The following is a 22,791-nucleotide window of genomic DNA, read 5'->3' on the forward strand; positions in this document are numbered from 1 at the left end:
AGTAGAAAGGCCAATAGGGACAAAGCCTGCCCTTGAGTGGCAAGGGCCGCTCTAGGGGGCAGCTCCTGATTGGAGGAAAAGGTCATACCTGGCTGACCTCTCAGGACAGAGATAGCAAGAATGGCCAGGAAGTGCTGGCACGTAAACAAAGAAGCCAAGCTTGGCTGAGACAGAGGAGTGATCTAAGCAGCATCACAACCAGTAGTAACGGATCTTATACAGACAAGCAAGTGGGGTTGCGTTGTCCGTGAACTACATTACACACAATGCATTGCTCACACACATATCCTAGCAGTGAAGGCATTAACACATTTCAGGGTCACATTATAACTAGTGCCAGGCTGTCAGGGGACAGAACAATATGAAAATTGTCCATTCAAGCCAGCCCTGGCAAGAGTAGTGGGATGCTCCATTGTGAAACTTAATTAGGTGATTTAGGAGTCACCCAGATCACTCACAGGTATGAGGTTAGCAATTCATGATCCCAAGGTCACAGCATTCAATGGCCCATCTCCCAGGGACAAGAGGAAGGCAGACTTTTCTCAGGCAAGTTTCAAGAAGATATGTCCAAGGGCAGTCGTACTCCTAGACAGACTTCTGGAACCATCTTTTCTAATATATTTCTTGCTCTCGTTCCTATATTCTATGGCGTTCCCTTCCTTTCAAAGAATAAAAATGTAAAACTCTATGAACTTTTTCTTTTCTTGCAGGAATTTCCTGAAAAAATCGAAATGAGAACAGGTGATCATGAACCCTTGAAGTGCCAGGATATGCACCCCTCTCTCAAGGTCCCTTCTTCAGGTAGGCAGCTGTATCTGCAGGAAGCTGACTCGCCTGAAGAGGGCACCAGTACGATAAGTTTACTGACTGTTCTTATAGCCTTCTGGTTCAAAAACGGGCAGATTATATGTTCAGATTTGAAGTTATCTTCTATTTTTGGAAACATCAGTACTAAGAGTAGTAACTTTTAAAGAACAATTTTTTGAAGTCAGTTAAAAGAAATTTGGGTTTGATGAAGCTCTTAAAGTTCTAACTAATGCTATATAAATGGTAAATTAAGCTCCGTCGAGCAGGGACTGTCTCTTCATGTTCAAGTGTACAGCGCTGCGTACGTCTAGTAGCGCTATAGAAATGATAAGTAGTAAATTAGGGGCCCTTTTACTAAGTGGCCTGCGCTGGTGTAGGCGCATGTTTTGGATGCGCACAGGTCCATTTTCTCAGCACGCCTGGAAAAAAAGGCAAATTTCGTTTGTGGCCAAAAATGGATGTGCGGCAAAATTAAAGCCAGCACGTGTCTATTTTCGGCCTGAAACTTTACCCCCACCCATTTATTAGCGGTAAGGTCTCACGCGCTAACCAAGCAGTAAGCAGCCAGCGTGCATAAACTGCCGAATACCGCCGGGTAAGCGCCATGCGGTAGAAGATAGAAAATATTTTCTACTGCGTGTTTTGGGCACGCATCAAAAATGGAATGGCCACCCTGGGCACATGGTAGCCAGGCGGTAGTTCCAACTTGACCCGCATCGGAGGCGCGTACACGCCTTTGTGAAATGGCCCCTCAGTGTTGACACTAAGATAGCAGTTCTATAAGTGGACACTCCAATGCAGTGTGGGGACTGCGTATTCTATGACAGCATCTGAGTACATGAATTCCATTATATAATACTAGCCGTTAAGCCCGTTAAAACGGGCGCGTATTGGAATGTTTTTTTTCCCAAGGCCCCCGTCCCGTTGCAGCTGCAAGGCCCCCTGCCATCCTCCTTCCCTGCCAGCTCCAAGGCCCCCTCTGTCCCTCCCTCCCAGCTCCAAGGCTCCAGTCCTCCCCCCTTCCCAGCTGCAAGGCCCCCTGCCCTCCCTCCCTCCCAGTTCCAAGGCCCCAGGCCCTCCCCCCCAGCTCCCAAGGCCCCCTTCCCTCCCTCCCTCCCAGTTCCAAGGCCCCCTGCTCTCCCTCACAACTGTAAGGGGCCCCCTGCCCTCCCTCCCAGCTCCAAAGCTCCAGTCCTCCCCCCTTCCCAGCTGCAAGGCCCCCTGCCCGCCCTCCCTCCCAGTTCCAAGGCCCCAGGCCCTCCCCCCCAGCTCCCAAGGCCCCCTGCACTCTCTCCCAGTTCCAAGGCCCCAGGCCCTCCCCCCCAGCTCCCAAGGCCCCCTTCCCTCCCTCCCTCCCAGTTCCAAGGCCCCCTGCTCTCCCTCACAACTGTAACAGCCCCCCTGCCCTCCCTCCCAGCTCCAAGGCTCCAGTCCTCCCCCCTTCCCAGCTGCAAGGCCCCCCGCCCTCCCTCCCTCCCAGTTCCAAGGCCCCAGGCCCTCCCCAGCTCCCAAGGCGCCCTTCCCTCCCTTCCTCCCAGTTCCAAGGCCCCCTGCTCTCCCTCACAACTGTAAGGGCCCCCCTGCCCTCCCTCCCAGCTCCAAGGCTCCAGTCCTCCCCCCTTCCCAGCTGCAAGGCCCCCTGCCTGCCCTCCCTCCCTCCCAGTTCCAAGGACCCAGGCCCTACCCCCCAGCTCCCAAGGCGCCCTTCCCTCCCTCCCTCCCAGTTCCAAGGCCCCAGGCCCTCCCCCCAGCTCCCAAGGCCCCCTTCCCTCCCTCCCTCCCTCCCAGTTCCAAGGCCCCCTGCTCTCCCTCACAACTGTAAGGGCCCCCCTGCCCTCCCTCCCAGCTCCACGGCTCCAGTCCCCCCCCCTTCCCAGCTGCAAGCCCCCCGCCCTCCCTCCCTCCCAGTTCCAAGGCCCCAGGCCCCCCCAGCTCCCAAGGCCCCCCCCGCTCCCAAGGCCCCCTTCCCTCCCTCCCAGTTCCAAGGCCCCCTGCTCTCCCTCACAACTGTAAGGGCCCCCCCTGCCCTCCCTCCCAGCTCCAAGGCTCCAGTCCTCCCCCCTTCCCAGCTGCAAGGCCCCCCGCCCTCCCTCCCTCCCAGTTCCAAGGCCCCAGGCCCCCCAGCTCCCAAGGCCCCCTTCACTCCCTCCCTCCCTCCCTCCCAGTTCCAAGGCCCCCTGCTCTCCCTCACAACTGTAAGGGCCCCCCTGCTCTCCCTCACAACTGTAAGGGCCCCCCTGCCCTCCCTCCCAGCTGCAAGGCCCCCCGCCCTCCCTCCCTCCCAGTTCCAAGGCCCCAGGCCCCCCAGCTCCCAAGGCCCCCTTCCCTCCCTCCCTCCCAGTTCCAAGGCCCCCCTCCCTTCTTCCCAGCCAGCTGGAAGGCCCCCTTCAGTCCAGCCCTCCCAGCTCCAAGGCCCCCTCCTTCTGAGACCTCCCATGTCCCATCCCCCCCCAAGGTAGCCGCTACCGCCACCACCCCCCCCCCCCCCTTCACCCGGCCCAGGCCCTCTCTTCGTTATTCAACTTACAGCAGCGCCGAAACAGCAGCAAGCAGCAGCTCCCGTTGGCCTTCCTTCACTGCCTGTGCCTCGCCCTCGTGTGACGTCACGTCGGCGAGGGCGGGGCACAGGCAGTGAAGGAAGGCCAACGGGAGCTGCTGCTTGCTGCTGTTTCGGCGCTGCTGTAAGTTGAATAACGAAGAGAGGGCCCGGGCCGGGTGAAGGGGGGGGGGGTGGCGACTCCGGGGGGGGGGGGGGGGGGCGGTAGCGGCTACCTTGGGGGGGAGCGGTAGCGACGTCAGCGGTTCCCTCCCTCCCCTTCCCTACCCCTCCATTCCTCCCTGTAGCCCGACATCAGTCCTACCCTTCCCTTCCCTACTCACCTCATCCATCCCTATAACCTGGCATTAGTCCTACCCTTCCTTTCCTACCCCCCCCCCCCCAATCCATCCATCCCCGTAGCCTGGCATCAGCCCTTCCTTTCTCTACCCTACCCCCCATCTATCCCTATAACCTGGCATCAGCCCTCCCCTTCCCCACATCCATCCTGTACCTAGGCATCAGCTCCACCCTACCCCCCATCCCTCCCTGTAGCCTGACATCAGTCCTACCCTTCCCTTCCCTACTCACCTCATCCTTCCCTATAACCTGGCATTAGCCCTACCCTTCCTTTCCTACCCCCCCCCCCCCCCCCATCCATCCATCCCCGTAGCCTGGCATAAGCCCTTCCTTTCTCTACACTACCCCCCATCTATGCCTATAACCTAGCATCAGCCCCACCCTACCCCCACCCCTCCCTGTAGCCTAGTGTCAGCCCTGTCCTACCCCCTACTCATCCCACCATTATGATGTTTAAAAAAAGCATTTACAATTGTACTACCTGCAGTGCTGGGCTGGGCTGAGAAAGGCAGGGACAAATCAAACTCGGGTATACATGTAAAGTATCACATACCATGTAAAATGAGTTTTATCTTGCTGGGCAGACTGGATGGACCCTACAGGTCTTTATCTGTGGTCATTAACTATGTTACTTTATAACACCAGGCTTCCCAAAGGCAGATTACAGAAACAATTAAGATGAACAGTTAAGATCAAGAAACAGCTCCTTGTGACTCTGGGCAAGTCACTTAACCCTCCATTGCCCCAGGTACAAATAAGTACCTGTATATGTAAGCCGCATTGAGCCTGCCATGAGTGGGAGCGCGCGGGGTACAAATGTAACTAAAAAAAAAAAAATAGAATATTCTCACTGAAACTTTGCCATCTGTATTGTATAGAACAGCGTAGATAAATGAGCACAGAATACAAAGATTATCACTGCTATTTCTACCAGCTATAATAATTTTTAAGCTGTTTTACTGATGTTCCATTTTTATTTTATATTTAAATCTAGATATAGGAAGGTTTCAAATAAATTAAAGAGCTGTTAAATAAGTAAAATAGAAAACAAAATCCCACCTCCACCTTTTAAGGCACTGCCTAATGCCTATCCAACTGGAACTGTTTTAGACTTTTTACAGATGGACGACACATTTATTTTGAAAATTCTTTTGCTAAAGTCCGTATAATGGACTAGATAGGAACACCCCATCTGCTGTTTTCTTCAACCTCCTTGTCCTGTCCTGTGCTGTGTTGGGGATGGGTCGGGTGATAGCTCCCGCGGAGGTGGAACCCAGCAGCCCACAAAGTCAGCGAGCCAGAGAGAGCACACACAACATGTGCCGTGGGGACGGTCCCTTACCTTACCTCTACTACAGCCATGGCGCCAGCCCAGCAGTCAAAGAAGAACAGATCACAGGAGTCAGCTTTGCACAACCAACCAAGGTCAAGCGCCGCTGCCGCCGAACAGCTGGGCTGCAGCAGCGAGTGCAGCCTGCAACACATACCGGACCTCCCCCTCCCGTGCTGCCGGTGCCTGCACTGCTTGAAGCCAAGAAAAGGAGCAGAACGTCGTCGAGAGAGCTCATCTAGGCCGCAGCGGCCTTGTGTGGTAAGCTACTTTACTACTACAATGGCTGCGGCTGAGCTCTCTGGACGACGTTCTGCTCCTTCTCTTGGCTTCAAGCAGTGCAGGCAGCACAGTGAGGGGATGGGAGACAGGAGACTGGAAGTGCGCGGACAGAAGGCAGCTAAGTGGGCTGACAAGCGGCAAGCAGGCGAAGCCACCAACCAACTGCAGCAATGCAAGGCACGAATCTGATCCAGCCAGCATTTGGAAGTGGCACCGCGTGCAAGCGGGAAGACAGCAGTGCATGCGCATAGGCGACACCACGTGCGCTGCAGGAACTAAACTGGCGATGAATGTGCATAGGCGCCATTTTTTCAATCCCCCCTAGCTACGCCACTGACAGGGCAGAACTGAAAGGCTGTGCAGCACTCTCACTGCAGCCTAACCGGCACCTACAAGACCAGCACCTGATTGGAGGAGCAGGACAAATTGGGTGGGCCTGGGCCCATCCAGGCCCACCCGTAGCTACGCCCCTGCGTTGGCAGCGCTGCAGGTCCCCGGCTGACAGAGGTTGCTAGTTCGCTTCTCCTCTCTGCCCCTTCCCTTGGCCATGTTGCTGTGTGTGTGAGAGAGTCAGTGAGCTCCTGTGAGCTGCGGCTGCTGCCGCAGCGCGCCAAGAACCGGGAGGCAGTGAAAGTCTTCAACAGCGAGGTGCGTAGTGCGGCTTCCCGCTTTCTCCCCTCCCATTCCTCTGTAGAGCGATAATTTGCCAGTCGCACGCTTCCCGCATCTCTCACTGGGATCGTAACCACCTCCTGACGTCAGGCAATCAGGGTTCTAGTGCTGGCCAGTGACGTCAGCAGGTGGTTATGATCCCAGTGAGACACATTCGAACGTTCAAATAGCAAATTATTATATTAGCCTAGCTATAACTCTCATTGTTGTGCCTATAGGCGTTACCAGGTCAATGGCAGGTATAAATGGACAAACCTAAGAGCAACATGCAACATGCATAACTTACAGTATTCCGTAAGCTGTGTAAGTAAGTGGAAGCCTTGCTCTTGCCTGTCCCATGAGCAGGGCCGCCGAGAGACTGGGCCGGGCCCGGAGCAAGGCCGCCCCGCCTCTGTCCCCCCACCCCCCCCACCCCCGCTGAAGTTGCAGCGCTGGCGTTAGTGAAAGGACCAGGCTCGCCTCCTTCTGCCTTCCCTTCGTTCCCTCTCAGTGTCCCGCCCTCGCGGAAACAGGAAACTACATTAGAGGAAGGCGGGACACTGAAAGGGAACAAAGGGAAGGCAGGAGGAGGTGAGCCTGGTCCTTTCACTAACGCCAGCGCTGCGACTTCATGTAAAAAAAAAGATTTAAATGTGTTGTGGGGTGGGCGGAACAGAAAGCAGGACTGTCGGGGATCTAAGGGCAGGCAGATGGGACTGGGGTGCTGGAACTCGACGGGGGCTTAAAAGGGGGGCAGGTGGATGCCTGGGGTGAGTTATTGAACATGGAGGGGAGGGTAGGGGGCAAAGGAGAATCACTGGACATGGAGGGGAGGGCAGAGGAGAATTGCTGGAAATGGATGGGAGAGGAGATCAGGGGAAAGAGGAGAAATCGCTGGACATGGATGGGAGGGGAGGGCAGAGGAGAGAGAGGAGAAATCGCTGGACATAGATGGGAGGGGAGGGCAGAGGAGAATCGCTGGGCATGGAGGGCAGGGGAGAGAGGAGAATTGCTGGACAAGGTTGGGAGGGGAGGATAGGGGCAAAGGAGAATCACTGGACACAGATGGGAGGGGAGGGCAGAGGAGAAACTGGACATGGATAGGAAGGGATGGCAGGGGAGAGAGTAGAGTTGCTGGACATGGATGGATGGAGGGAAGGGCAGGAAAAATGCTGGACATGGATGGAGGACAGAGAAGACAGGAAGGAGATGCACATGGATGGAGAGGAGAGAGGAGAAACGCTGGCCATGGATGGAGTGGAGGGCAGGGAAGAGAGGAGAAATGTTGGAGGGAAGGAAAGACAGAGGAAAGAGATGCACACGGTTGGAGGAGAAGGGAGAGAGGAGAAATACTGGACATGGATAGAGGGGAGGGAAGACAGAGGACATAGATGCACATGGATGGAGTGGAGGGGGAGAGGAGAAATGCTGGGCATGGATGGAAGGGAGGAAAGACAGAGGAGGAGAGGCACGTGGATTTAGGGGAGAGAGGAGAAATTCTGGACATGGATGGAGGGAAGAGAGTTGAAATGCTGGACATGGATGGAGGGGAGGGAAGAGAGAGGAAGTGAGATGAACATGGATAGAGGGGGAGAGGAAAAATGCTGGATGGAAAGAGGAAGGAGATGCATACTGACAAGGTGAGGGAAAGGGAAAAGAGGAGAAAAACTGCACATGGATGAATAAAATAGGCAAAAGCTGGATCCACTCTATACCTCCTCCAGTCAAGTCCGCAGAGGACCCAGCTTTTACCAATGGATGTAGGGCAAGAAATGAAGAAGAAAGGAGGAAAGTAAAGAAATAAATGGAAAGGAAGCCCTGGAAACGGAGTTAAGGGAACGGATAGAGAGCGGCAGAATCGGAGATTGGGACCAACATGATCAGAAAAACAAAGTCACCAGACAACAAAGGTAGAAAAAAATCATTTTATTTTCATTTTAGTGTTTGGAAGATGTCCAATTTGAGAATTTACATCTGCTGTCTTATTTTGCACTGGGTATATTAGAGCTGTAACAGCTTACAGAAATTATTTACAGTGGGGGAAATAAGTATTTGATCCCTTGCTGATTTTGTAAGTTTGCCCACTGACAAAGACATGAGCAGCCCATAATTGAAGGGTAGGTTATTGGTAACAGTGAGAGATAGCACATCACAAATTAAATCCGGAAAATCACATTGTGGAAAGTATATGAATTTATTTGCATTCTGCAGAGGGAAATAAGTATTTAATCCCTCTGGCAAACAAGACCTAATACTTGGTGGCAAAACCCTTGTTGGCAAGCACAGCGGTCAGACGTCTTCTGTAGTTGATGATGAGGTTTGCACACATGTCAGGAGGAATTTTGGTCCACTCCTCTTTGCAGATCATCTCTAAATCATTAAGAGTTCTGGGCTGTCGCTTGGCAACTCGCATCTTCAGCTCCCTCCATAAGTTTTCAATGGGATTAAGGTCTGGTGACTGGCTAGGCCACTCCATGACCCTAATGTGCTTCTTCCTGAGCCACTCCTTTGTTGCCTTGGCTGTATGTTTTGGGTCATTGTCGTGCTGGAAGACCCAGCCACGACCCATTTTTAAGGCCCTGGCGGAGGGAAGGAGGTTGTCACTCAGAATTGTACGGTACATGGCCCCATCCATTCTCCCATTGATGCGGTGAAGTAGTCCTGTGCCCTTAGCAGAGAAACACCCCCAAAACATAACATTTCCACCTCCATGCTTGACAGTGGGGACGGTGTTCTTTGGGTCATAGGCAGCATTTCTCTTCCTCCAAACACGGCGAGTTGAGTTCATGCCAAAGAGCTCAATTTTTGTCTCATCTGACCACAGCACCTTCTCCCAATCACTCTCGGCATCATCCAGGTGTTCACTGGCAAACTTCAGACGGGCCGTCACATGTGCCTTCCGGAGCAGGGGGACCTTGCGGGCACTGCAGGATTGCAATCCGTTATGTCGTAATGTGTTACCAATGGTTTTCGTGGTGACAGTGGTCCCAGCTGCCTTGAGATCATTGACAAGTTCCCCCCTTGTAGTTGTAGGCTGATTTCTAACCTTCCTCATGATCAAGGATACCCCACGAGGTGAGATTTTGCGTGGAGCCCCAGATCTTTGTCGATTGACAGTCATTTTGTACTTCTTCCATTTTCTTACTATGGCACCAACAGTTGTCTCCTTCTCGCCCAGCGTCTTACTGATGGTTTTGTAGCCCATTCCAGCCTTGTGCAGGTGTATGATCTTGTCCCTGACATCCTTAGACAGCTCCTTGCTCTTGGCCATTTTGTAGAGGTTAGAGTCTGACTGATTCACTGAGTCTGTGGACAGGTGTCTTTCATACAGGTGACCATTGCCGACAGCTGTCTGTCATGCAGGTAACGAGTTGATTTGGAGCATCTACCTGGTCTGTAGGGGCCAGATCTCTTACTGGTTGGTGGGGGATCAAATACTTATTTCCCTCTGCAGAATGCAAATAAATTCATATACTTTCCACAATGTGATTTTCCGGATTTAATTTGTGATGTGCTATCTCTCACTGTTACCAATAACCTACCCTTCAATTATGGGCTGCTCATGTCTTTGTCAGTGGGCAAACTTACAAAATCAGCAAGGGATCAAATACTTATTTCCCCCACTGTATAAAGAAAAAAAATCACGTTATTTATTTTCCTATACTGGTATAGTATTTTCAATGATACTGCTTATATGCGCCATGGCTGGTATAAGGGGTGTGGCTACTATATGGGGTAGAGCCATAGATGGTGACCCTGCCCATAATGAGTACCGGTACCTTTTTTCCTACAAAGAAAGCACTGAGGATATGGGTGGATGGAGGAGAGGGCAGGAGAGAATGGAGAGTTCCTGGACATGGATGGAGGGAAGGGCAGGGGAGAGAGGAGAATTGCTGGGCATGGATGGATGGAGGGGGCAGGGGAGAAAGGAAATTTGCTGGATATGGATGGATGGAGGAGAGGGCAGGAGAGAATGGAGAGTTCCTGGACATGGATGGAGGGAAGGGCAGGGGAGAATGGAGAGTTGTTGGACATGGATGGATGGAGGGGAGGGAAGTCAGGAAGGAGATGCACATGGATGGAGGGGAAGGGAGAGAGGATAAATGCTGGACATGGATGGAGGGGAAATTGCTGAATTTAAGGGCTGGATTGGAACACTTTGAGGGCAGATGTTGAAACCAGAGGAAGGATAGGGATAGGGCTACAGATGGTAGACAGGACGCATAAGGACACAGGAGGATGGTGGACATGGTGAGAGAAAAAATATCAAATGGAAAGAAGACACTGCATAAAACAGAAGACACTGGGACCAAAGCGAATAGATCAGACAACAAAGGTAGAAAAAAGTATTTTATTCAGAATTTATTAATTGGAATATGTCAGCTTTTGGAAATGTGAATCTGTGATATTTTGCATGTAAGTTTCAATTTTTCTAGTATTGCTGCATGCTGAGTCTGACTTCTTGAGGTAACTTTCCAGTTCAGTATTTTGCCTTCATATCTGTTGTGTCATGTGTTTGTCATGTGTGATCAAGATGCAGTATTCTGCTAGCATGTAGTATTTGCAGCCCTTTTTTTTTTTTTTTTCACAAGGTAGTGTATTGGTGTTTTAGAGCCTGGTGTAATTACAGTTCTGCCTTTCCATGCATATGGTTGTAGCTCGTCCTGTCCTTGGAATTAGTGCTGTTATGGTTTGGTAAGGTTATGAGTGTGTTTTTGCACAAGTTTGTATATAGTGTTTTGCAGTGGAGAGATTGTGTGTTGGCCTTACTGAGGTGGCCCCAAAACATCAGAAAGGGTTTTAGAGCCTAAATCATGACACACTACCTCTTGAAGGACCTACATATGGTCGTTAATAAAAGGAGCTCATTGTGAACACTATCCACCCTAAAAGGGTGTTTTGTGGCTCTACTTGAGAATTGTGATATTATGATCCCTTGTTTCATATTGTTGACGGTCTGCATTTTCCGTATGGGTGGTATATTGGTGTATTAGGTTCTGCCCAGTGTAATATTTATGGTACAGTAAGGTTCTGAGTGTGTTTTTGCAGAAAGTTGTGCATAGTGTTTTGCAGTTGAGCGATTGTGGTTAGTACATGCTTTGAGCAACCACTTTATTCTTTGACATATGATACATAGCTAATATCTAAATTTAATAAAAGGTATTGTGACTATTTTATTTTAACTTTTTTTTTCTGTGTGTTGTCAGACAATTATGGATGCAAGCTCCGCCCATGGCCCCACCCCTAACCCCACCCCCTTTAGCCTCCCCAAACAGTTGGGCCACCGACCGCCTATGTGAGAGCCTTTGCCACGCGTTTCTCTCTGGGCAAAAATAATTCACTGGATTGAGATAAAATAACGTAGTGAAATGATATGCTGACCTTAACAGGAGTTCTGTAACTTGTGATAGTTAAGGAATATGTTCTCAGCATTTTCTTCCTCTCGTCCCTCTGTTTCAGTTCACCAAGTAAAACCTGCAGATGTAAAGATAATTGCAGCCCTTGGAGACTCCCTTACAGTAAGTCTCGTGTTATTCCTAATGCCTCTTCCTTATGCACAATGTCTCACAGACTTCTCATTATGCCATTACTATTTTACTTGGAATAGAGGAGTAGCCTAATGATCTGTGCTGTGGCCTGAGAGCCAGGGGAACTGGGTTCAATTACCACTGCAGCTCCTTGTGACTCACTTAACCCTCCATTACCCCAGGTTCAAAATAAGTACCTATATATAAACTCCTTTGCTTGTAAAAGCAGTATATCAAATCCCATCCCCTTTCCCTTGATGTTGCATGCAAGGAACATAGTGCGTCTCATTATCTGAATTACTGCTAAACATTGGTACTAATTCTGTATTTATTTATTTATTTATTAATACATGTACCTCTTTATATTCAGCACTACTCTTAATAATGTTGCTGCAGTTTATAATACAGATCAATCTGCACAACAGATTTTTGAAAACTGTAAAAAATCAACTAGACACACAACATTCCTTAATACCTGATCTAACAGCGTTTCCACGATCCATCCAAGACATCCATCAAATTACCCCTGCAAGTCCTGATCGAAGGATGCTTTTAACCTCTTCCTAAATGTCAAATCATCTTTCTCTGCATGCACCTCCTAAAATAAGTGACAGAAATTACTCTGTTTCCCAAATGCTGCAGTCTGGCTTCTTACGTAAGTACATAAGTGTTGCCATACTGGGACAGACCGAAAATCCATCAAGCCCAGCATTCTGTTTCCACAGTGGCCAATCCAAGTTACAAGTACCTGGCAAGATCCCAAAACAGTGCAATACATTTTATGCTGCTTATCCGAGAAATAAGCAGTGGATTTTCCCCAAGTCCACCTTAATAATGGTCTGTGGACTTAGGAAGCCATCCAAACCTTTTTTAAACCCCGCTAACCTAACTGCTTTTACTACATTTTCTGGCACCAAATTCCAGAGTTTAATTACTCATTGAATGAGAAAATATTTTCTCCAATTCATTTTAAATTTACTACTTTCTATCTTCATTGCGTGCCCCCTAGTCCTAGTATTTTTGGAAAGAGTAAACAAGTGATTCACGTCCGCTCATTATTTTATAGACCTCTATCATATCTCCCGTCAGCCGTTTTTTCTCCAAGCTGAAGAGCCCTAGCCGCTTCAGCCTTTCCTCATAGGGAGGTCGTCCAATCCCCTTTATCATTTATCATTTTTGTCACCCTTTTCTGTACCTTTTCTATTTCCACTATATCTTTTTTGAGATGTAGCAACCTGAATTGCACACAGTATTCAAGGAGCTGTCGATAGGTATGATTGAAAAAGAGCTGCAGTGCGCACAAGTTTTATGGTTACAGGGAACATGGAAAATTCATCGTCTGAGGGGGTCTTTTAATAAGGCGCTCTCATGTTTTTAGCGTGCGCTAAAAATAGACACGCACTAAACGTTAGAGACACCCATGTATTCCTATCTCTTACCTATTCAGTAGCAGCTCAAGGTAAGTTCTATTTAGGTACACTAAGTATTTTCTCTGTCCATGGAGCGATTACATTCTAAGTTTACATGAGGTAATGGAGGATTAAGTGACTTGACCAAGATCACAAGGAACTCAGAATATGAACCCTAAGGGACAGAGAAATGTACAAAAAAACAAAATAATGTTTGTTTTCTGACGCACGTAGGTCATCACCGCCCGGTTAACGCGTGAGACCTTACCACTAAGTCAATGGCTGGCGGTAATGTCTCAGACCCAAAATGGATGCGCGCCAATTTTTATTTTGCCACCCGTCCATTTTCGGCAAAAACAAAGGCCTTTTTTACAGGCGCGCTGAAAAATGGATCTGTGCACGGCCAAAACCCACGCCTACACTACCGCAGGTCAATTTTCAGTGCACCTTAGTAAGAGGACCCCTCAGTGTTTATAAAGTTGTACATGGGTGCTACTAATTTGGAAGTTAACCCCCTCCCCCCCCCCCCCCCCCCCCCCCCCCCGATATTCAGCTGGCAGTGGTCAGCATTTCTTTTTAAATTCTGACCATCACCAGCTACATTAGTCCCCAATATTCAGTGCCAGACCATGTCCAGGCAACAACACTGAATATTAGCACTAATTTTGGGTGGGTCCCGGCTGAATATCGGCTGGGACCGCATAACTTTTAAAATGTTTTAAAAGTGCCACGATCCCCCTCCTGACCCCCCTCCCCACAATCCCAGCTCCCTGGCGCTCTAGGTAGATCCACCTCCCCCCCAGGCCTAGCTCTGATCCCTGGGGGTCCAGTGGGTTCTTGGGGGCAGGAGTGCAGCTCCCTCATTCCTGCCCCTAGTGACACAAAATGACTGCCACAGCCTCTCGCTATACTACACAGTTTTAACTGATATTTTAACTGATGGTTTTAATAAGTTGCATTAAGCTGTTGTATCCATGCTTTGCTGTAGAATATTTGTTAAACATTAACATTAATTTGCAGGCTGCTGCTGGTGCAAATGCCACCAGTTTTTTAGAGCTCCCCACGGAAAATCGTGAACTGTCCTGGAGGTGAGTAGCAGAATCTCTGCAGAGGTTTGCATCCTGTTCCAGTATAATTCATTACATACAAATATGACCATCATCTAAATAATGCATGATGTTTATTTAGGAACTTTATTGCGAAACATTTAACTTACACCTACCTGAGTTGTATAATTTTTACAGTAATTGTTTCTGAAGTATTTTTTTTACACACAGTTTTACAGTACTACTACTAGTTAGGGGTGGCAATGATTAAAAATTTTAATAGCGATAAATTGTGCGATTAATCGCGATTAGTCACGGCATGCATTTTGGCCATTTCTCTCACCCTTTTCTACTGGCTTTCTCCTATTTGTCTTTCTATCTCTCTCATCCTCTTTTTCTTTCTCTCATGCCCCCTCCCCAACCGTCATCAAATTCTGTCTTTCCCCCTCCCCAGCCTTTACCCGGTTTCTCTCATTCTCCCTCCCTAGCTTTCATCCACATTGTCTCGTTCCCCCCTCCCCAGCCTTTACCCAGTTTCTCTCATGCTCCCTCCCCAGCCTTCATCCAGATTCTCTCATTCCCCCCTCCCCAGCATATACCCAGTTTCTCTCATGCTCCCTCCCCAGCCTTCATCCAGATTCTCTCATTCCCCCCTCCCCAGCCTTTACCCAGTTTCTCTCATGCTCCCTCCCCAGCCTTCATCCAGATTCTCTCATTCCCCCCTCCCCAGCATATACCCAGTTTCTCTCATGCTCCCTCCCCAGCCTTCATCCAGATTCTCTCATTCCCCCCTCCCCAGCATATACCCAGTTTCTCTCATGCTCCCTCCCCAGCCTTCATCCAGATTCTCTTATTCCCCCCTCCCCAGCATGTACCCAGTTTCTCTCATGCCCCCTTTTTCAGCCTTCACCCAATTTCTCTTATGCCCCCATCGCCCCACGTTTACCTCAACAGCAGGGCTTGGGCTCCGCATTTTCTCTTCTTCCTCGCTGCCTGAAAGTCCTTTTTCTTCCCCCAGGCTGTGCAGATACTTGAGCCATGCCGTGCAGGAAGTTGGGGAAGTCTTGCGGTTTCAAGTCCTGCAAGAGTCTCACGGGACTGGAAACCATGAGACTTCCCCAACTTCCTCCACAGTGCGGCTCAAATAACTGCAGAGCCTGGTCACCATGCAGAGGGAAGAAAAAGGACTTTGAAGCAGCGAGGAAGAAGAGAAAATGCGGAGCCTGAGCCATTGAGGTAAACACGAGGGAAGGGGATGGGTCTGCATAGGATTGTAAAAAATTACAGAAGGACCTTAGGAGACTGGGAGACTGGGCGGCTAAATGGCAGATAACGTTTAATGTGAGCAAGTGCAAGGTGATGCATGTGGGAAAAAAGAACCCAAATTATAGCTACGTCATGCAAGGTTCCACGTTAGGAGTTACGGACCAAGAAAGGGATCTGGGTGTCGTCGTCGATAATACACTGAAACCTTCTGCTCAGTGTGCTGCTGCGGCTTGGAAAGCGAATAGAATGTTGGGTATTATTAGGAAAGGTATGGAAAGTACCTGGAGTGGAGCAGTGGCCCAGTGGTTAGGGTGGTGGACTTTGGTCCTGAGGAACTGAGTTCAATTCCCACTTCAGGCACAGGCAGCTCCTTGTGACTCTGGGCAAGTCACTTAACCCTCCATTGCCCCATGTAAGCCGCATTGAGCCTGCCATGAGTGGGAAAGCGTGGGGTACAAATGTAACAAAAATAAAATGGATACTATTGGTGATTCTACATGGAATGTTGCTATTCCACTAGCAACATTCCATGTAGAAGGTTGTGCAGGCTTACGTGCAGGACGTCAGACTCACAGAAGCAGAAGCCTGCGCGGCCACATTGGTGATCTGCAAGGGCCGACTTCTACATGGAATGTTGGAATAGCAACATTCCATGCAGAATCTCAAATAGTAGCAACAGTGGAGGAGTGGCCTAGTGGTTAGGTTGGTGGACTTTGGTCCTGGGGAACTGAGTTCAATTCCCACTTCAGGCACAGGCAGCTCCTTGTGACTCTGGGCAAGTCACTTAACCCTCCATTGCCCCATGTAAGCCGCATTGAGCCTGCCATGAGTGGGAAAGCGCAGGGTACAAATGTAACAAAAATAGCTGGGATTAAAACAAATCGGAGAAAAACTTTCTTCACTCAACGTTTAATTAAACTCTGGAATTTGTTGCCAGAGAATGTGGTAACAGCAGTTAACTTAGCGGGGTTTAAATAAGGTTTGGATGGCTTCCTAAAGGAAAAGTCCATAGACCATTATTAAAATGGACTTGGGGAACATCCACTGCTTATTTCTAGGATAAGCAGCATAAAATGTATTGTACCTTTTTGGGATCTTGCCAGGTACTTGTGACCTGGATTGGCCACTTTTTGAAACAGGATGCTGGTCTTGATGGACCTTCGGTCTGTCCCAGTTTGGCCATACTTATGTACTTATCAACCATTAGGCATCACAGTCGCTCAGCAATAAATGCAGAAACACAAAAGAGAAAACGTTTGCACGCTAAATTTGCTCTTTACGCAAAAAAGTAAACTATGCATATTAAAAGGCCAAATAGCACACATTAATCCACTGAATGCATGCTAAGAGCGATTTTAATACATGAACCTCACCTTTGCAAGTTTATCTCTGCTTGTTCTCATTGCCCTCTTAGACAAGAGTATTCATGAACTTCTGCAGAGATTCTGATTGGAGCTTGGGTTACCTCTCCTTCCATACCTAACACCAGTTCTTATGTTCTTTATTTCTTAGCATTGGAGGCTATGGAACTTTTTCGGACATTATTACCCTTCCAAGTGAGTACTGTTTGATCTACACCTCGTCCCGGTACAGTATCTGTCTTTATTACTAAAACCATGGCTTTGATAAACTGAATGGGAAACCAAACCAAAAGATCAAAAAGAAGCCTTCAGGAATGGGTTGGCGTAACAGTGATGTTTATTGAGTGACCCGACACGGTCTTTGTTTTGGTCGAGTGCCTGCGTCAGGGGTCTACAAAACTTTGCTTGCTATAAAATATACCTTAGTAAATATCCAATGGGAAAATAACTTGACCAATGGTAGAACACCAAAACAGCTCGCTATATTGCTGTAAAGTACGCCAATCGTGTGGAGCGCTGAGAGCCAATGGTGAAACGCCAAACCGTCTTGCCAGAATACTGTGAAACGCAGATCTTGCGCATCACAGAAGCCTTTGATAAACTGAAGCCACACGTCCTTCCCCAAACTTATGACGTTAGAATAGTCAAGTTCTTCTACTTCACACTTTATAGAAACACTAGTAAAGAAGGCCCGTTTCTCAGAGCAATGAAACGGGCGCTAGCTTGTTTTTTGGGGGGGGGGGGGGGGGTGACTCACATATGGAGAGCAGGAGCATGGCCATCCAAACGGATTTCTTCTGTCAGCGCTGATCGTGTTGTCGGTGCTGCAGTGTAAGTGAGCGGTTATGTGTTCATTGCTGCTGGCGCTCCGTTTCGTCCAGTGTCAGTGCTCCTCCCTCGTCGTCATGGCGTAGTGACGCGAGGGCGGGGCACACACTGATGGGGAAAGCGGCTATCTCGACGCCTCAACTTCCGGTGGTGGCTTCATTTAGAATGTTGGGGTTCTGAGATATAGATAGACATTGTTGATTGATAGGCTGAGGTGGACTGTTAAAAATAGCAAGTTACAGAGCTATTGATTTTGCTAAATTTATTAGCATGACGCTTTTACATGTGTTGTTAAAATAATACATAGGAAAGATGTTTAGGTGGATAAGATGGGTTATTTTACCACAAGTTGTGCTATTTTAACACAAGGTCCCATTTTATGCAAAAATAGCACCATTCGTGGTAAAATATCCCATCTTAACAGTTGGCCACGTTGATAACTTCCTTCCTAAACGGGTGTTTAGGTCCATGAGTGTAAAAAATAGGCAATTATTTTATAAAAGGCTCAGCAAACGGTAAGCCTTTTATCAAATCTATATAGTGCCATAGAAGATTTATGTAGAAACTAGGAAAGAAGACCCGTTTCTCTGAGCAATGAAACGTGCGCTAGCTTTTTTTTTGGGGGGGGGGTGACTCACATACGGAGATCAGTGGCGATTTTCCTGGGCCGCCCCGTGGCTCGTCGCGGTTGTAGGTGGTTCGTTTGCCGCCGCTGTTGTTAGCGTTGCTTTGTGTGGGTGTCGATTTTCCTGTGCCGCCCTCGACGTCATCGCATTTTGAAACGAGGGCGGAGCACAGGTACAGTAATAAAACTCACCCTCAACGTTTGCTCCGCCCTCGTTGTCATGACGTTTGACGCGAGGGCAGGGCCTGGTGGCTTCACCACCACGAACCTTCGAACCTGAAGGAACTGTTGTCAGTGGCTTGGCTTCACTGACGTCAGTGTCCTCAGAACGTTGAGGGTGAGTTTTATTATAGTAGATGGTGCCACACAGAACTGACAGATCACTTTTAGAAAAGCTCATGTTTAAAAAAGAACAGTCAAAATCTTAATAAAGATTTTCTGGTTAGGAAGGAAAAAGGCCTCAAAGAACTCTTTGAATAACTTTCTTCAAATGATCTAACCGGATCAAGTTGACCCTCTCTTTGTCTTTGTTTTTTTTCCGGCCAATGATGAAGAGAGGGTCAACTTGATCCGGTCAGCTCATTTGAAGAAAGTTATTCAAAGAGCTCTTTGAGGCCTTTTCCCTTCTTAACCAGAAAATCTTTAATAAAATCTTTATTAAGATTTTGGCAGTGAGTATTATGTTTAGTGGGATACGCTTAAATTCTCTGTTATCTTGCGATTATTGCTTCCCACGCCCATCAAAATATGTTTAGTTAAAAAAAAGAACAGTGTCGCAAGGTGGATTATAAAAGCGGGAGCCACACAAACATTCATGTGGTGATTTTGCTACATTTAGGCGCGTATGCATTTATGACAGATTTTGTAATCCTAAACATAGAACGGCAGCGAATTTGGGAGGAACTTTCTGTCAAGGGAGGTAGTTTTCAGCTTTAGAGAGACGAGCATATTTCCCCCCTCAAATGCTCCTCCAAGCTCAGGTCCCAAAAAACAACGTACGTAGTCAAAGTTTATGTTTGACTTGTAAATGCCAGTAGGGAAGTTGTCCAAAGTATACATGTATTTGCCATTCTGAAATACAGAACACACATATACTTTGAAGGACCAACAAAACCACGCCCACAACATGTCTCGTTTTGTACCTTCTAAACCTTTATGTGTCACCTTCTCTATGTATAAGAAGAGGCTTCTCTAAAATTGCTACTTAGATGTGTATCCCAAACAAAAAACCCCAAGAGCCTTCAAGACCAGAATATGTCCTTTAATGGACAGAAGTATAAATAATGTACATCAGTGACCCAGAAGAGGACATTTCTGTGGAGCCCCTGATGAGGCACTGTGTGCTGAAACACGGCCCGTGTTGGGTTGCTGATGTACATTGTTTCTACTTCTGTCAATAAGTAGAGAGGTGTGGTAGCCGTGTTAGTCCACTCTTAAAGGTTATCAATAGAAATCAAACAAAATAAAGAAAATAAGATGATACCTTTGAAATAAGAATGATTGAATATTTTGACACCCAACAAACAGGACTTAATAAGGATCTGGGTTTTCTAACCCATTATAAACCATAAAGCTATATTTCTCTGTTTATTTCTCTGTTTATTACCCTCCTCTCACCTACCAACACCCATTCTGTTAGAATATCAATGAAATGCTTTGATGTCCCCATGCATACCCCCACCCTCCCACTCTGTCAGACAGTCAAAGTAATGCTTTGATGTTTCTCTCATATATACTATCTGCTACCACATTTGCTTATTTCCGATCTGAGGAAGAAGGGCAACCTTCGAAAGCTAATCAATAAATGTATTAAGTTATGTCCAATAAAAAAGGTATCACCTTATTTTCTTTTCCATGTTTTATTTTGTTTGATTTCTATTGATAACCATATTGTACTTGAAATCTACTATTTGTATAGCACCAGCAGAATATAAAAAAATAGATATGCTTGCAATTTCTCTGCTCCAAAGGGATATAATCTGGGTTTAAGCAGAGAAAGGTCACATAGTGATTGTTGAAGATTAATTTATCCAATACTGCAGGAATCCATCCAATCCCCTTTCTTAATATATCTGTGATTGTTTTGCTGTTTATAGATATCTTAAAACTTTTCAATCCAGACCTCATTGGCTTTTCAGAAGGCTCGACTACTGTTGGTAAACCGGCGGCCCTGAAAAGCTCTGGCTTAAATCTAGCAGTATCTGGAGCCAATACTTAGTAAGTAGAGCAGGTTTTGTTTTATCACCTAACCCCTATTCTACTCTTCTGATTCCAAAATGAAAGTGTTCAGTCACTGTTTTAGGTATTTAGTCCTTCCTGAGCACTGGGTATTCAGTGGTAATTTTGGTCACTGCCCCTGAACCCTTAAAGAACCATACCATTGATTGAACTTCAGTCCGTGAGGGTCTCTTTGAATCAATCATTCATCCCTTATCATCCATACTAGACCAGTCCAGAACAAGTGGGTGTTGTCTGTCAATCAGCAGATGGAAACAGAGAAACAAAATAGTTCAAGTGATTCACCCCTTAAAGGTATCATGTAGCCATAAGTATTCTCTGTCTCCAGCGGACACTGACTGTGCTGTGTGCAGTCTCTTGGCTTTTAAGCCCTGTTGGTTTCTGATCTAGTTTATTCTAGCTATCAGAAGCTTAAACCTTTTTTGACCCTACAGGAATCTGCACTTAGGAAATACTTAGAGCTCTCCAGGTCCCTTTCCTATTTTCCCTCATGCCCGCAGAGAAGTATAGGGTTGAGCTGCCTCTAGACTATTCATCTGTGACTAACTCCTGGTCCAGTTTCTTGGCTGGAAACCAGTTACTATTACTACTACTACTACTTATCATTTCTATAGCACTACTAGATGTACGCAGCGCTGTACTCTTAAACATGAAGAGATAGTCTTCTCGAAAGAGCTTACAATCTAATCAGGACAAACAAACAGGACAAATAAGGGAATTACTAAGGTGAGGATGATAAAACAGCCATGAGTACTGAACAAGTGAATAGGGGTTAAGAGTTAAAAGCAGCATTAAAAAGTTGAACTTTTAGCCTAGATTTGAAGATGTCCAGAGATGGAGCTTGACGTACCGGCTCAGGAAGTCTATTCCAGGCACATGGTGCAGCAAGATAAAAGGAATGGAGTCTGGAGTTGGCAGTGGAGGAGAAGGGTACAGATAAGAGAGATTTACCCAACGAACAGAATTTCCGGGGAGGAGTGTAGGGAGAGATAAGGGTGGAAAAGTACTGAAGAGTTGCAGAGTGAACGTGTTTGTAAATCAATAAGAGGAGTTCGAACTGTATGCGAAAACGGATAGGGAGCCAATGAAGTGACTCGAGGAGAGGGCTAATATAAGCATAGTGACACTGGCGGAATATAAGTCGTGCAGCAGAATTTTGAACAGATGAAAGGGGAAAGAAATGGCTTAGTGGGAGACCTGTGAGAAGCAAGTTGCAATAGTCTAAGCTAGCGGTGATAATAAGAGTGTGAATAAGGGTTTTGGTAGTGTGCTCAGAAGGGAAAGGACAAATTTTGGTGATATTAATGAGAAAGAAATGATAGGTTTTAGCAGTCTGTTGAATATATGCAGAGAAAGAGAGAGAGAGGAATGACAGATGTCCTCAAGGTATGAGCTGATGAGACAGGGAGGATGAGAGTGTTATCCACAGAGATAGAGAATGGGGGAAGAGGGGGAAAGGTAAGAAGCTCAGTCTTGGTCATGTTTAGTTTCATATGGTGGTGAGACATCCAGGCAGCAATGTCAGACAGGCAGGCTGATACTTGGGCCTGGATTCCTGATGAAATTTCTGGTGTGGAGAGGTAGATCTTGGAGTCATCAGTATAAAGATGATACTGAAAACCATGGGATGACATCAGAGCACCAAGGGAAGAAGTATAGATGGAGAAAAGAAGAGGTCCCAAGACAGAACCCTGAGGTATACCAACTGATAGTGGGATACAAGTGGAGGAGGATCCACCAGAATTTACACTAAAAGTCCGAAGAGAGAGATAAGAAGAAAACCAGGAAAAGCAGAGCCCTGAAATCCAAGTGAGGACAGCGTATCAAGGAGTAGGCAGTGATCAACAGTATCAAAAGCAGCAGATAGATTGAGATGAATGAGGATAGTGTAAAGGGTGAAAAAAATTGAATTAAAGAGTTTCCCCTTTAAAGGGGGTTTTACCTGGTCTCTGGGCTGCTCCGGGGTCTATGGGCACTTCGGGGCCATTTTTGAGGTGCCCCATGATTGTTCTTCAACCCTTTGCGGGTCCAGCAGTTTTGGTGCCGTGTTTGGCCCATCCGGGGTTTTAGTAGGTTTTTGGGGCATTTTTGGTGTGGAGCGTCCTTCGCTGCTCTAATTGGGTTTTTTAAAATTCTGTCAACGGAAATTGGGAGTGTACATGTTGTTCAACATATGTGGGAAAATTGGTGAATTTTTATGGGGTTTTAGATGGTATTTTGGGGCAAAAAGGTTGAAAAATGGAGTGGAAATGGATTTTAAGGAAAAAGAAGATTTTGGGGGCTTTAAGGACTATAAAGGTACTGAAATGTGTATCAATTTAAAATGCTGTTAGTTGCATATGTGTAAAAAATGTTTACATTTATTCAAAAATGCTTTGTTTATGTTTAAGGGGCTGTGGAATGTGTTAAGCTCGTGCTTATGGCTGGAGCTGGGGGGGGGGGGGGGGGGGGGGAGATGTGAAGGGTTCCAAGCGTGACAGTTGGCAGTTGGGAGGTAGGTGTGAAGCTGACAAGACCTGTAGAG

General features: G+C 47.4%; 1 protein-coding gene across 1 annotated transcript in view; it reads left to right on the plus strand.

The window, feature by feature from the left end:
* The first annotated feature begins 462 nt into the window (after nt 1-462).
* The window catches only part of LOC115477109 (interferon-induced very large GTPase 1-like), a 150,691-nt gene continuing 128,362 nt past the window's right edge, over nt 463-22,791 (plus strand). The window contains exons 1-4 of the mRNA XM_030213723.1: nt 463-546; nt 711-849; nt 11,427-11,485; nt 13,924-13,991. Of these exons, the coding sequence (XP_030069583.1) occupies nt 463-546; nt 711-849; nt 11,427-11,485; nt 13,924-13,991 (350 nt within the window). The remainder of the gene's footprint in view (nt 547-710; nt 850-11,426; nt 11,486-13,923; nt 13,992-22,791) is intronic.

Source organism: Microcaecilia unicolor, chromosome 9 (genome assembly GCF_901765095.1).
Source record: "Microcaecilia unicolor chromosome 9, aMicUni1.1, whole genome shotgun sequence".
NCBI lineage: Eukaryota > Metazoa > Chordata > Amphibia > Gymnophiona > Siphonopidae > Microcaecilia > Microcaecilia unicolor.